This window comes from Aplidium turbinatum, chromosome 8, assembly GCF_918807975.1.
Source record: "Aplidium turbinatum chromosome 8, kaAplTurb1.1, whole genome shotgun sequence".
Classification (NCBI taxonomy): Eukaryota; Metazoa; Chordata; class Ascidiacea; order Aplousobranchia; family Polyclinidae; genus Aplidium; species Aplidium turbinatum.
In genome coordinates, this window is record NC_137479.1 from 27,735,640 (window position 1) to 27,750,881 (window position 15,242).

The 15,242-nt window shown below is 35.6% G+C and overlaps 1 protein-coding gene across 1 annotated transcript; it reads left to right on the forward strand.

Annotated features, from left to right (window-relative positions):
• The first annotated feature begins 980 nt into the window (after positions 1-980).
• LOC145775607 (tryptase-2-like) lies at positions 981-12,930 on the forward strand. Its single transcript, XM_082586923.1, has 10 exons — positions 981-1,084; positions 2,598-2,696; positions 3,622-3,813; positions 5,080-5,214; positions 6,637-6,782; positions 8,174-8,268; positions 10,442-10,571; positions 11,330-11,432; positions 11,620-11,792; positions 12,254-12,930. Exons 1-10 carry the CDS (start codon positions 1,024-1,026, stop codon positions 12,446-12,448), a joined length of 1,329 nt encoding a protein of 442 aa, XP_082443049.1. The 5' UTR covers positions 981-1,023; the 3' UTR covers positions 12,449-12,930.
• The last annotated feature ends 2,312 nt before the right edge of the window (positions 12,931-15,242 follow it).

Consider the following 15,242-nt stretch of genomic DNA (forward strand, 5'->3'; position numbering starts at 1 on the left):
TTACGCTGTTCGCTTGTAAAACGTGTTGGCATAATTATGCAAATAAAAAAATGATTATATTCAAGCAACAATATTTTCATTTGACAACTAATAGGTGTTAGTCTTCATAATTACAAAATTACAATTCCAAAAGAATAATCTTTAAAATAACAAAAAAGATATCTTTCAATATTTTAAAAATTTCTACAAGCTTTATGTTAAGGCTGTATGTAATTCAATGGTTTTCTATAAAAAAACAATTTATATAAAAAGCAACTTTTTATATCATGTGCTATGTAGGCTACTGTACTGTACACTTTTTTTGAAATTGCTTTTTTCTAAAACGAAACCGGTTAAAAACGACATGAAAATTTTGAAATTTAATAATATTCATTTTTTCAAACCGTTTCAAGTATTTTGTTCTACCTCCAATACGAAGAGTATGTTTTGAATGGCAATAGCTTAATTGTAAGCAATATACTTACATTATTTTTATAAATTAAATCGGGTAATTACAACTATGCCGTGCCATCGTGAGCTATATTCGTTACTAAACCAGATCCACAACATGCTTCACGCATTTTTTTTTGTTTCCAACGTACAAACGTCAATTTTTTCGATTTATTTTGCTCATAAATTTACTCGCCTGTGGCAAATGGCGACATTACAAAGAGCACTGGAAGCTTGCACAATAGAAAAGTTATAGCTTCTGGGAAAAAAAAAACGATTTATGACTAAAAGACAATCTCATCGAGGCATTTTGCATGTTATTTTTTCAAATCACGTCAGCAATTAAGTCTAACGCAGCATGTAAGTGCTATTAATTAGCTGAAACAAAAAGTTAACGTATTTAAACTGCATGATCACTAAATCTGACTGCAATATCGTTTGAAAGCGATTAAACAAATGACATATAAAAAGGCAGCACCAGCAGGTTGTGACAGTCTTGACATAGTGACAGTTCTATTCAGACAACACGGATAATAAAGGCTTTGTTTTTCAGATTTTATAAATATTATTTGCTTTTGAAGTTTATGCAGAACAATGCGTTGGTTAGCACTAATAGGATTTTTTATCATATGCTTTTCATATACATCTGGTCAAAGTAAGTTTGAAACAGTTTTCTTGCGTAACCTAACTTTATATCATGTAACATAAGTTGTAGATTACTAAATTTTTAAACTTACAATGTAAGTAGGCCTATTCAGAAAAGTACTGTAGCCTATATAGAACTTATCTTGCAAAATGCAATATTGAGTTAGCACTTCTTCCTCTCAGAACATGAGAAATGTTAACTGCTCAAACCAAAAGCAACTTGGCAACCCTGTTGCCCAGAAACCTATTTGCTGTTGTGGTGTTTTCCCAAAATCTTCAAAGTTTGATTGCTTCTGCGCAATAGGCTATAGAATTGGCTCAAAGACGACAGAATGACGACAAAAATGTCAAAACAAAGTAGTTAGCCTGCAGCATTTTACACAAGATCATTCAACAACTATATTGCAAATATCATGAAGCGTTAACTGTCTTTCCAGCGGATATATTCATGCCATTAATTACAAAGTATTCGCAATATGACATATCGTGATGTGTACAAAAAAAATTGTTAGCTGAAAAATGTCATGAATATTTAGTTTGCTTCACTTAATCATTAACGTGTCAATGTATTTATTAAAATTAAGACTTATGCTAGATTTGCGATTGCCTTGGTGTGGTGCTTCGGGTCTTGGTATAATGTAGCAATTGGATTTTCAATAAAAAAATTATCAAACCTTCTTTTTTTCTTCTTCATGTTCTTGTTTTACGTAAAAATTCCTTTAAAATCATTTAGTGTCCAATAAGATGATCGCGTTGCCAATGACGTAACTGAAGGTTCATGCCAATGAAGAAAACATCAATAAAATAAGAAAATTTAGCCAGTTTTTTTGTGTAGGCTAAATGTTGTCTTGCCAAGTATACGCCAAGAGAAGGCTCAGTTTGTATTTTTAGCTTTAGTGTTTCATTATTCGGTCTCTTTATTATTTGCTCTCCTTTTGACGATGAGTTTATCCAAAAATTACAAAAATATTTAAACTGTAGTTGGATGAGTTGGCCAAAAATCACAGTAGGCTACTGATGGCGATTGATTGAGTATAGGCTACTCTATTGATTGGACACCACGAACATAGTACCGGTACGGGAAGTAGTGCAACATTTTGTAACTCCGCATCATCCATTACCAGAAGTTCGATGTTCTAGAAAAGTCGTTATCAAATACTGCAGGCACGCTCTTACGTTATACGCGCAAAAAATATTTTTATTTTGTTACCAGTATCCATTTAGTAGTGGTCTGCTTTCAAAAACTAGCTGTACACGGTACATTTCGCCATCTTAAAAAAGGCTTTTGCTGAAGTTTTCTGTAGCTTATTGAGCTCATAGTTCCTAAATGCCTTTGCATAGTTGCAGATCATTTCAATATGCTCAAACGTTTCGTTTGAAGGTCTTTGTCATATCTTTATCACAATTTTACCATTCCCTGATCTTGTTTACAAATATGCTTTTAACCGTTATGCTTTTTCCAACATTGTCCAACAACATTTTCCAACATTGCTTATTTATCAAACATTGTTTATTTTTATTAGGATGCCAGCGAATTCCAGGATGTTCAAGACTATTTTGCCGATTTTTCCCAAGTGTAAAATTAAAATGTAGGAACTCCTGTATTTCAGCTTGTCGAGGAGGTAACCATTTTTGTTCGGGACTCTAATATTTTGGGAAATTATCCTTTACTGTATATTTTCTATGTAGCCTTAGTTGTGGAAACTTTCTTTTTAACTATTTGTTGCATTTATGATATCTTTAACTGCTGTGAAAGCAGAACTTGAGTTTCAGCAAAATAGGCGCCGATGCAGTAAATTTTTGCATCAATACAGTATAAATTCATACCACGTTATCCCACTCGTTATCCCAAGTTTTTTTGTTTTTTTTCTGATTAGCAAAATAATGCACCTTTTATGAGATATATAGGAAAAGTTAAGTTGGTTTTAAAGTAATTTAAGGTTTTTAGTTGAAAACAAGCCAGTAGCTTGACGTAAAAAATGTCAAATTGGCAATTGAATTTTCTAATGTTGTCAGAATAGCGGAGTTGCGCATGCCGCAATGTACTGTTCCAATCAGGCCTTATGCCGTTTGTTGAGAATTTAGATGAAGTGGACGGGAAAGCAAGAATCCAATATTCGTGCCCACTTTCAGGCATGCCTTTAGGTGTCTTACACAGTCACATGCTGTTGGGCGGTGTCGAACCGGCACCCTTTGGAACGTCTAACCAGGGCTCTTGCCATTCGGCAATGCAGCCGACAACTCGATTGGCTAATGAATCATGTCTACTGATTTTAGAATGTACTGCACATCCTACGATAAGAATCGTTGACATGCATTTGAAAAATCACTGCTCTGAAAAAGAGTGTAGAAATATACATGTAAATGATAAAAAGATACAAACATTAGCATGTAGCATTCAAAAATTAATTATCTGCTTGTTTCAAGTATGCATATACTGAAAATCTTTTGAATAATAGAAAAAATAGCATTAGGTCTTGTGAATAACTACCACATGTCGCTTTAACTTAAGTTGCACAAAATTATTTCACAATTTTATTTTTGTAGGAACAGGAAGCACCCCCCCAGTCACAACGACTCCTACTACAACAACCCCAGCTCCTACACCTGGACCGTGGTCGGCTTGTACCAGAACATGCGGAGGAGGTACAAGAACACGCACCAGAGCATGTCGGTCCCGAAACCCTAACAATTGCGGCCGACAATCGCAACCTTGCAACGCTCAAGCTTGCCCTCCAGGTGAGTACCTTAGACCAAATATTTAAAGTGTATTACATTGGACCTTTTGTAGTTTGATGACTAAACACAAATTCCTCTATTGCATTCTACTATACTGTAAGATGGATACTCAACATTTTATCAGTTATCTCTTGACAGCTTTTAAAGATATCCTTTACCTTTTAATGTGCCGGTGTGGTATCAACTTTCGGCTTCAACTGGTTGTTGAAAAACACTGCTCACCTCTAGCCAGTGTATTATAAATTGGGTGGGCGTAGACGCTGAAAGAAAGGCGGCCGAGATGAGGAAACGGACCTCCCTACTCTCGGTAGTGCCAAAAGCTTAATTACAATGATAACCTTATCTTATCCTCGAATGCTTGGTATTCACCTTTAGTCGACCTGAAGAAAAGAAATTAGTAGAGACTGTTTTGGTTTTCATGACTACGAACAAAGAACTTTGATTGATTTCTAAAATCAAAATACAGTCAAGTGCTATGTTGTTCAGCACATGATCAGATCTTATACGCTGTAGATAACGTACATCAAACCTTGAAAATATCACCATTAGCCTGAACAAGAAATGAAATGACATTGATGATTTTTTAATCAATTGATCTTTAAATCAATTGATATTTTTAAACGAGGAGACTACCAGAAGGATGAATGATATAATCCAAAACGCAATTTTGCCAAAAAAAAAATGCATTTTCAATATTGGAATTGAAGCTACTGTATTTTTCACTCACCAAGCGTTGGTACATCTCTAATTCTGGAACAGGAAAATTTTTATGTTTTCATTCGTTAAATGCCGGAACGTTTGTTGGATTTCGACGTTTAACTCTTTTTCACGGAAAATTTACTTTTGCATTAAACTTTAATATTTTATCACGAGCATCAATAACGGTTACACATTTTCTTGGCATCTGCAACCTTACCGGCATCTGAATGAACACAAACGTCTCATAAATAAGCTATTCTATACCGATAAACTTATCATAACCAATGTTTTTGCTGAGTAAAGATAAGTGTTCGAGAAGGAATGTGTCTAGTCCTGACGTTTTCTTATAAATGTCTTGATTTAGCGACCAAGCATCTCATTGTTATCGGGCCTAAGATACCCTCTCAACGGTCCTGTTGATAACCCTTGCAATATACAAAAATCAGGCTACGCGCTTGGTGACCAGAAGCTGTTTACAGAGATGTTTGATAAAATTTTCCAACATTTTGTATAACAGAATCATTGAAAACAGGGCCATGCATTAAATTTTTTATCAATTCTTTTTAGTTTTCAACACTTGGACAACCTGCTCCAGGTCTTGTGATACAGGAACCAGATTTCGTGTCAGGCGGTGTCCAGGAAATAACATCAATACTTGCCCCAGGCAGTTTCAAGATTGCAACACAGGACCGTGTCCTAATGGTAAGTTCAATGTCTTCCTGTTCTAAATATAAGCACATCAAAAAGGACGCTGCAGCGTTATAAAACTATGAAAAAATTGAAGCAAAAATTGTTTGTTATAAGCAGGTGAAATCTTTTAGGACAAACCCAGCATTGAATATTGACCAAACAAAGGACATTATTGGGTGTGTGATAAAATTTTCTTCTTACATTTTCAGCTTTTTTATCTACACTTGGTGTGACAATAGAAAAAAAGGACAAAACTACTAGATCAGTTATAGCTTTTGCAAAGTATAACTGTTCAAGCGGCCACGTTTAAATTGCTTTATTGAATTTAAAGGATAATACTGCACCAAACTTTGAAAACATCAAGTAGGTGCGTTCAGTTTCACAAAACCACGTAAAGTCACGTTAATCATCTATACTGTATACAGTACAACATGGCCATGAGCACAATCGTATGTCTGCGTAAAATCTGTTTTCCAAGCCAACCGAGGATAAAATAAATTGTTGTTTCTGGCTGTTTCTACGTATATTAATTTTACTCATCCAAGTAATCAAAAAAGGAAATGTAAAATTAGTTGTATCTCCTTTTTCCGTTTGTATTTCTCGAAAAATAACCAAATTTGACCATTGACATTTTTCATTTTCAAACGCCTTGGCTTTTATGATGGTTATAGTATTTTACCATTGTTTTTTTTTAACTTTTAAATCGTTTTTGAAAAATAATTGTCTTAGATTATATTTCAAATTGCTTTATTAAGATCTGTCTAAATCTGTTATGTCATCGCATTTCTGAAAAAAAAGGATGAACTTTAGTCTAAAAAGCTTTTGCAAGTTCTTGATTCTTATGAACCGCTGTATTCAAATTTTTAAATAATATATTAAAGTGATATTTGATTAAAACTATTATTAACAGCTAATAATGTACTATCTTTATGTTCTGCATGTCGAGCAAGACATAGTATCTCGGAAAATGTAAATAAATTAATTATACCATAATTGCCATACAATGAGTTAGACGCGCCCATCCACTGTAAAGCGTAAAGGTTTTTGAGTGCAGAATACTTTGTTTCAAGTTGTTGTTTTTTTCGAAAATTGGTTTCATCGATTTTTTAATCATATTTATTACATAAATTCTTAATTGATCATAGTAACCGCTTTAAAGCATCCTAAATAAAACAAGTTTAGTTGGTTGTTCAATCACCGATTGATTAATTTTCTAGTGGTCAATGAATAGTCTGTTTATTCTTACAAACCGGATCAAAACATATCGAATCAAAGTACTGTAGTTTTATCAAAGAAGTGATTTCACACATTCAGAAAATTAGTGTATTTTCTGCATTTGTTTAATTTGTTTTTGATGAAGCATCAAAGATTTATTTGAAATCGGCTTCTCCATATTCTTTTATCATTGCCTAATTTTCAATCCTTTTGTTCTAGTCCAATGCCGACGACCGGACATGTTTCGCTACAATACCACCTCAGAATGCTGCAGAAGAGACAACCATCCATGTGGCACCAACGCTCGTCTCGCAAGCCGAATCATTGGAGGAACACCAACTACGCTCGATATGTGGCCTTGGATGGTAAAGTTTCAGAATCAGTCTTTTTTCAACAAAGAATTAATTGCAGCCTAAAATCTATGCCAAAGATATTGACATGTGTTTGTAAGTTTTTTTCAAGTAAAGTTTTTGGTGCATCCATGCGCTTCAGAGGGCATTTCAAGAAATAAAATTGCAAGAATTTAATCGTCTTGTTTTTATTGAAATTGTCTTGAACCCATTTCTAAACCATAATTTAAATAAAGAAATCGGTAATTTAAAAGTCTCTTATCTTTCTCCAAACTCGCGATTCACCCATCTTCTCAGATGACGAAATATCATTAGCTTCTTGGAACGACAAAGCGAATGTCGCTCCAAACGAAACAAACTGACGTAATTAAACTCTGACGTAACCATCAAATTCTGATCACTGTCCAAGGAAACTGAATGACTTAACGGATGCCAACTTTTGTAGAGGAAAATGGAACGTCATAGTGCTGATTCGTTCAAAAACTGCATTTGCAAAATAATGCGCTGCTGAGCATGTGCCACTGTTGAGTCATCTAACGTTAGCGTTATGGGTAACTGCTCGATGTATTTTCAAAACGAATTAATTTTTACAGTGGGAATTTTTTCACTCTGATAACTTCTGCTCTAAAGATGACCGAAAGTAATTTTTTAATTCAATGTATCACATTTCTTGCATGTTGTGTCTTTAGAAAAAATTGAAAAGCTCATCATCGTCTTACCTACGCATTTTCCATGCATTGGAAAACTGACTTTTTCGCTTGTAAATATTAAACTTCAATTTATACATATTTGTATTTAACCATAATTAGTTGCTGATGACTGATGATGATTCGCTTCAAAAGTGGTTCGGACATTGCACCTGCGCTTCTTTAAATAGCCTGTAATGTGGCAAAATCGACGTATTTTGAACAGATTTTCACTTTTTTAAACCTTCTCGATTTTCATTAATAACTTATTTGACTTTGACAACGTGATTTTAACGTAATTTTTATTATTATTGTATTAAAGAATTATTATAACTAAAAAAATAACTATAATAAATTGGTTCAAGGTTTAATTTCCTCTTTTACCAAAGTAGCCTGTAATATGGCCCCCTGTATCTTAATATTCACAAAATTTCAAAAAAATATTCACAAAAATTTTTTTCAATCTGATTTTTTACAAAATATGTTTTAAATTACAGTGACCCAGTTTGCAAGTCTTTTTTTTTACATTCGTCTTCAGACGTTGAATCAACGTAAAGAAAGTTAATTTACTGGCTAGGAAAAAATAACTCAAAACAAACTGTTGCATTCAATTTATTCAGGCAAAAAAATTGTTCAAATCCTAATTGTTAGAAATATTTTTCATTGATCTGTTTTCTTTCATGAACCATATAACCTATTATCAATTTTAAATTTCTGCAGGTTCGTTTAGAAATAGTACACGAAGGAGAAGGCAGTGTGTGTAGTGCCGTGCTGATCAATCTGGAATATGCAGTCACAGCTGGCCATTGTATTGAGTGAGTTTGCTTGACTTAACTTGGAGTATTAGACACTGAAGTGTTACGTGTAAGAAAATTGAAACTTATAGAAATACTTCTATAACAGTATAATGAAGGACTTCTTTATTTTATTTATTTATTTGCATCAGACTCAAAATGGTCCATATTACAATCGAACATAAAAAGTAGAAACAAAGCAGATACTCAACTCCAAAGAGCTGAGTCGTAATGTACCAAATACAAAGGTTGATAGTAACAGCCTGTTTATAACAGTGGGTCCAATTTGATTTCAACAACTTGAAAATATTTATTAGCAAACGCGTATTAAAATAAGCGATACTAAACGAAACGAAACTGTCCATCATGTGGACGAAATGTTTCAATACACCGCTTAAACGTGTCCATTTTCCATATTTACCTATAACCTTCTGTTTTTGAATGTTGGTGAACAATCCGACTTCATTTCAATAACATATCATAGCACTAGAAAAATTTAATATTTGCATGATGCAGCATTTGTGCCTGTGAACAACCTTTTCCAACTAAACATCTAAAGTTGTATCTTTAGATTCACTTAATCCCACCACTGTGTTACGGAATTGTGCTTGAATGTATTTTACATTTGGTATCTTGTTCTTTTATTTGGCGTCTTATATTTGTATGCGTTGCTTCCAAACCTCACCAATTTTGATTGTACTTGCTGCACAGTAAATAGAAATAGTCCGCCCCATTACCTCAGTGGTTACGTGCCGGACTCAAGATCACGCGACATTGGTTCGGTTCTCGGGGTGTGCGCTTGAGCAACGCATTTCCGGACTGCACTTCATTCTGCGACTTCTAGTGGATGGAATAATTCCCCGGCAACAACACTTCAACAATCAGAAAACTTCACTCTGTCAATCTCGGTAACCGGCTCTGCATCAAAAACCTCTACAAGTATGCGAAACTACTAGGAATAACCAATCAAGGCTTTGTCAGTCCGAGGATAAAAATTCAAAACTAAACCAACATTCATTCGAAAACCACCTTGAAAGTATTCCGCCCAATAAACTTGTTTTGTCATGAAGAATGCAACCAATTTAACGTTAAAAAAATAACTGATTTTTTGTATCATTGTTTGTAGGGGAAAGGTGTGTATTTTGAACCCCTTAAAGAAAAATAAGCACAACTCAGCCAACTTCCGGTCAATGTGTATTATTTTTCACCCAGATACAGTCTAGGTACTTGCAAACCAGTGTAGAAAATATAAATCACATACAATAAAAAAATACAGAGTAATTAAGCAATAAAAAATGTTCAAAAATGGTCCAAATTACACATATGGTGTGTATTTTGGACCATTGGGGTGTGTATTTTGGACCATTGGAGTATGTAATTTCAACTGAAGTTGCTTGAGGTCTTCGAAATAAAGTTTCTGGATGACGTTTCAAGAATCCCTTACGCCAATCTTTTTCAGCCAGACTCTTTTCACTGTTGAAGCGGGTATTGATATTATTGGCAGACGCAATGTCATATGCAAGCTTTCTTAAATCTATGGCCCCTAAACCATAAAATCTTGACTCCATTTCCAAAACATGTTTGACCAGTTGATCTTCAATATTTTCGGGAAGATCAAGTTGTCGACCAATGGTTTTTGACACTTGTGTAGCATTATTGGTAGCCTGTTATGGACATGTTTTAACACTACAGCTTTGGGAATTTTGAACTGACGCGATGCTGCATAGGTGAGATGACTGGTCCAAATTACACACTGTCATGCACTCTTAAAAATTACCAACTATGACTTCCATAGGTTAAAGATAATACCAACATCATATCAGACTCAAACGTCATGCCAAAAACGTCTCAGCGCTTAGCAATCAACTCCCCAAAATAATATCAGCATACCCAAAACCACAAATTCCAATCTTCCGTCCACGTTTCTAAACCTAATGAGCTGAGTTTTTCACATCCGGGCCATTGTTATTTTTTCTTTCAAGCTGTTCAAAAATAATGACAAATCGAATTTTATTTTTTGAGTTAGGGGACTGGTCCAAATTACACACTGGTCCACGTTACACCACTTTCCCCTATCTACATTTGTGAAATATAACGAAATTGATTAGCAAATATATTATTCTAATTTCTATATATGATGACGTGTTGACATTTAGCTGCAGAAAGACTCATTGTATGTGTTTTGTATTTGAAGGCCATTTGCTTTGTCCGAGATCACAGCTTTTGTAGCGTTTTCAACAACACGGCAGGCGGTAGTTCCGTTGCGTAGCGCTGTGGTCCATCCACAGTATAATTTCCCGGAAAACGACATAGCAGTTATAAGGGTAAGTCGAGTATTGAAGATTTGTCCTCCAAATTTGACGTATTTACTGGTTTGGCAGCTAAGTGTTTCATCAACCACTGATATCACACAAGAGGAGTTCTCAAAGATAGATTTCTGCATAATTTTCATTCCTACATTAAACATCTTATTAAACATTTGGCAAGCCGCACGAGATCGATCGATCAAAACTGGAACGTCGTTGTAGGCTACATTGAGAGTCTTGTTAGCTATGATACTCACAGAGACGAAAGAGGTGTAAACTTGGGCCTCATGCAATCTGGCGGTAGAATGGCGCAGCAGATTAAGCGCACGCTTTCCAATCATACAATCCTGGTTCGACTTTCGGCTCAAGCTGGTTGTTGAAAAATACTGCTCAACTCTACCCAGGGTGTAATAAATTGGGTGGCCGTTATTGCTGATGAAAAGGCGGCCAAAAGAAAAGAACTGACCATCCCACTCTCGTTAGTGCCTATGGCTTAGTACGAGAACTGTATCTATCTTCTCATTGCCCGATTCCCCTGATTTGACCAAGTATGGGACTTACCTTTACCGCTTTTTTTACAACCCAGTTTAATAAAAGCAATGTCTTTTGACCTGTAGGGTACTAAATATTCATCAATAATGGTTATAAAATAAACCGAAATGCTGGAACTTCAGTATTGTCTACATCAAGACTTTATTCTCTTATAGCAATGCTTCGCACCTCTTATCAATTTATTTGAAGTTACTTCAAAAAATAAATTTTATGTTTTATTCCAGTTTCAACGACCAGTCTCATCAGGCCAATTTGTTCGCCCGATTTGTCTGCCAAGAGGAGAAGAAACAGCTGAGGATAAAAAATGTTTCATCGCAGGGTGGGGAAGTAAGTTTCAAAAGCTTCTAGTTATTGATTTAATTTTGTATTTACCATCAACCCTTCCCATAACGACAAAGCAACATCAAAGGCAATATGTGACTGCATGCATACTTTGTATGGCTTATTAAAGCGTGGGTAAATTGCTGTTTAAGAGAAGCAATGTATCAGATAACAATCAAGTAAACACTTTCAGGCATAGATAGAACTTCAGGTGTGACAACACTTACACTGCAAGAAGCTCGTCTGAGAATTCTTCCGTTTCGATCCTGTACGGAGGCATACAGAAATGATCCTTTAGTCCAAAGACTCTCTCCGACAATTCAGCTGTGTGCAGGGACGTTAACCGGGGCAGTGGATAGTTGTAATGTAAGTCTTACAAAACAGTTCCACTCTCAAATGTAACTCTCAAAAGCTTCTAGTTGAACATAACCATCTAAAGACCATGGTTCAATCGCGAATTGTTAAAATGAATAGTTTACAAATAACAAGACTGAATGCCGTCAATTTCATTACCTGTGTTTGCAAAATTGATCGGCGACTGCTTCAAGCAGGTAGAAACTTTTTCAACTCAAAGATAATTTGGCTATTCTGGCTATCATACAATGGTTACGATAATATGAAGCTATAAGTATTTTAGATTAGGCTACCATTACAGATTAGAAAAGCAATTTCAATTATTTTGTTTGCCTGTAAAGGTCGAAAAGTGAATTGTTGTTGGTAGAGCTTGTCATGTCTTTGTTTCAAAAGTTTGCTGTTTGGAAAATAACAATTTTATATAAATATGGCAAGCAAACCAGCAGTAGGTATGAAGTAATTTATATCTTTAGGGAGACAGTGGCGGACCCCTCATGTGCCAAAGATGTAATTCATGCAGTTGGTACATGGCTGGCACTGTATCACTTGGACCTCAAGTTTGCGGAACTCCTAATGAGCCTGGCATATACACAAGGATGACAACATTTGAAGATTGGATCCAAGGGATAGCTGGAACTACCCAGACACAAACTTTTACTTGCAATTAAACTTGATACTATCATCATCCAATCTTAGCTTATATCGTGAACTTATAAATTAAACGTTTGCGCCAGTTGTTCTAAGCAGTGAATTCTTTGTTGTTTGATTACACCATAGATTTTGGAATGTGGCAAAAGTAAACCACTAAATTGTTTGCTTTTTCTTTTAGGTCAAGCTGTGCCAAACCTGTTGAAGTTTTTCAAAATTTTAATTAGGCAACACGTGGAGCCTTTTATACTGTGTGCAAGTGAATGCAATAAAAGGCTTGTGACTTGTAGCCTAAGAAGTAACCCTACTACTGGTGGCATAGTTTTACACAAAAAGTGTACTACAAATAGTGGCTGAACGAACTCATCAGTCTTTATTTTAAACAAATACCATTCGTTTAGATCAAATATATTTTTAAAAAGGGAATAAGCTTATTAGAACTACCTAGTTGAAAGCGTTAGTTTCCGCATTATCCACATTTGGTACCTTACCCATTAAATTACCCGCATTAGCTCACTTGCAGCAAAATACAATTTATTTTGACATGTTTTGCAGTAGGCTGTTACTTATTTTAGGACTCATCATCGTTATCATAAGTTATCTCTGAACGGAAGATTTACTGGCAACTGTTTCCACAGGTACCAATTGGATGCTGGTTTGGTTAGTTGGTTTTGAATCGTTATCCTCGAACTGACTAAGCCTTGATAGGTTATTCCTGATAGTTTCGCATACTTGTAGAGGCTCTTGACGCATGGCCGGTTACCGAGATTGGCAGAGTGACGTTTTCTGATTTTTGAATTGTTGTTGCCGGGGAATTATTCCGTTCACGATGTGCCGCTGAATGAAGAGCAGTCCTGAAATGCGTTGCTCAAGCGCACACCCTGAGAGCCGAACCAGCCGGAAGCGTAACCACTGAGCTAACGGGGCAGACAGTTGATGAGTCAGCTCACTGTTATACATCATCTCCTTAAGTTCTTCTCGTCTCTCCTTCCACCATACACTCAACAACCGATTTTTGTAGCTGGCCCATCGATCCCCTCAAAATATTTCCTGCGGATTTTATCTTTCGTTTTGGTAAATCATTGGCACATATATCATGCACTTCAATTATATTTTTAATTTTTTCGTGCGTAATGTTTTGTTTTTGTCTAACATTTTTAACTTTTTTTAGTGGCAACAGTTGCATTTTTTTTGTAAAAATGTTTGAAAAAAGTACAACTTTTGTTGTCATATGCCATAAATGATTTTACACAGCATGATAGTAACTTCAGCTTTAATTGCATACTTAGATATTTTTAATAACTCTTTATACTTTTAAAATGCAACGTTTAGCCTCATCAATTCTTCTTTTTATAGAATTACCCTACAAAAACTATTCTCATTTTTTTCAGAGATTATAACATTATATAGGATAAAGTATTCCTCAGCTTCAATACAGTGGCAAGGCGGACCTTCAGCCAGAGAAAACAAAAGCTCCAATGCTACAAGCTTCTTGTGTGATTGGCTACTCTGTTTTAAATTTGTAGATTGGGAAGTTTGGTTATTTACTTGTGCAAGTCTTAAAACTACAGTATACTGAAAAGTTTAGTTCAACAACGGCTTTTTCATATTTAAATCTGGAAAATTGTATAAACTTGGCATAAGAACTAGACCTGTAAACGCACCGGACAGTTGACTACTCTACTTGGCACTCTGGAAACAAAATTCTCACCATGTCATGGCATGAAGCCAATGCAATTGGCATCTAATTCTATCTATACGATTTAAAGTCTCTTGTTCCTCATAAATCTAGGGTTGGACGCACTAGGTGCGAAAACTATGTCGCTAAGACGGCAATGTCTTTGGTTTGGCTTGGTTTTGAATCTTTATCGTTGGACTGACTAAGCCTTGATAGGTTATTCCTGGTAGTTTCGCACACTTGTAGAGGCTCTTGACGCAGGGCCGGTTACCGAGATTTGCAGAGTGAAGTTTTTCCGATTGTTGAAGTGTTGTTGCCGGAGAATTATTCCATTCACTAGGTGCCGCTGAATGAAGAGCAGTCCTGAAATGCGTTGCTCAAGCGCACACCCCGAGAGTCTAACCAGCGCCGCGTGATCTTGAGCCGGGCGCGTAACCACTGAGCTGAGCAAATATGTCTGTATAGAAGTAACCTACCATACAGTAGGCCATATTACAAACTACACAGTCGATACCATTTTTACGTTTGAAGCACTAGAGCCCAAGGGTATGACCTGATCTAGAATCAACTCAAACTTATTTGCATAACAGCCAAGGAGAGACAAAACTTTCACATTTTTATATTTAGTTGTAACATAGAAAAAATACGATATTCAGTAACTTTTGATAATAATGATGATGATTTGCGGTATTGAAAGAACGATCAAATTTACCTTCTCTCTGCAAACAGCTGCTCTAGAACAAAAATGTAGCAACCGGGGGGGGGGGGGGGGAGCAATTTCCTTCTCTTACCCAATTTTATCTTTTTTTTCCAAAAAAAGTACATTTTAACACTACTACAACGTTTTAAATATATTGTTTTATATGCTGAATGACGTTTCATAAATCTTTGGCTGCATTCAGTAGCCTAGTTATTCTTTTAAACAAACTCTGTATTTCAAGCTTTAGAACACGCCCCAACCCAACAGTTATTTTTGCCCCTCTAAAATTTCCTTTCTAGCTCGAAAATTTTTTTGGTATGACAGCAACGTCTGCTCAGTTGGTACAAGTCTTTGGTCACGCAAACGAACTGAGGACCAACAGTATATCTCAAAGTATGTCAATTGTGGCGTGAGAAAAACTTTTGCCTTTAGGAAT

Bases quoted from the DNA above. Each gene is read 5' to 3' on its own strand.
- LOC145775607 (XM_082586923.1), top strand. From the start codon at position 1,024: ATGCGTTGGTTAGCACTAATAGGATTTTTTATCATATGCTTTTCATAT. The intron at 1,085-2,597 runs GTAAGTTTGAAA...TATTTTTATTAG, and splicing joins TTCATATACATCTGGTCAAA to GATGCCAGCGAATTCCAGGA. The intron at 2,697-3,621 runs GTAACCATTTTT...TTATTTTTGTAG, and splicing joins TATTTCAGCTTGTCGAGGAG to GAACAGGAAGCACCCCCCCA.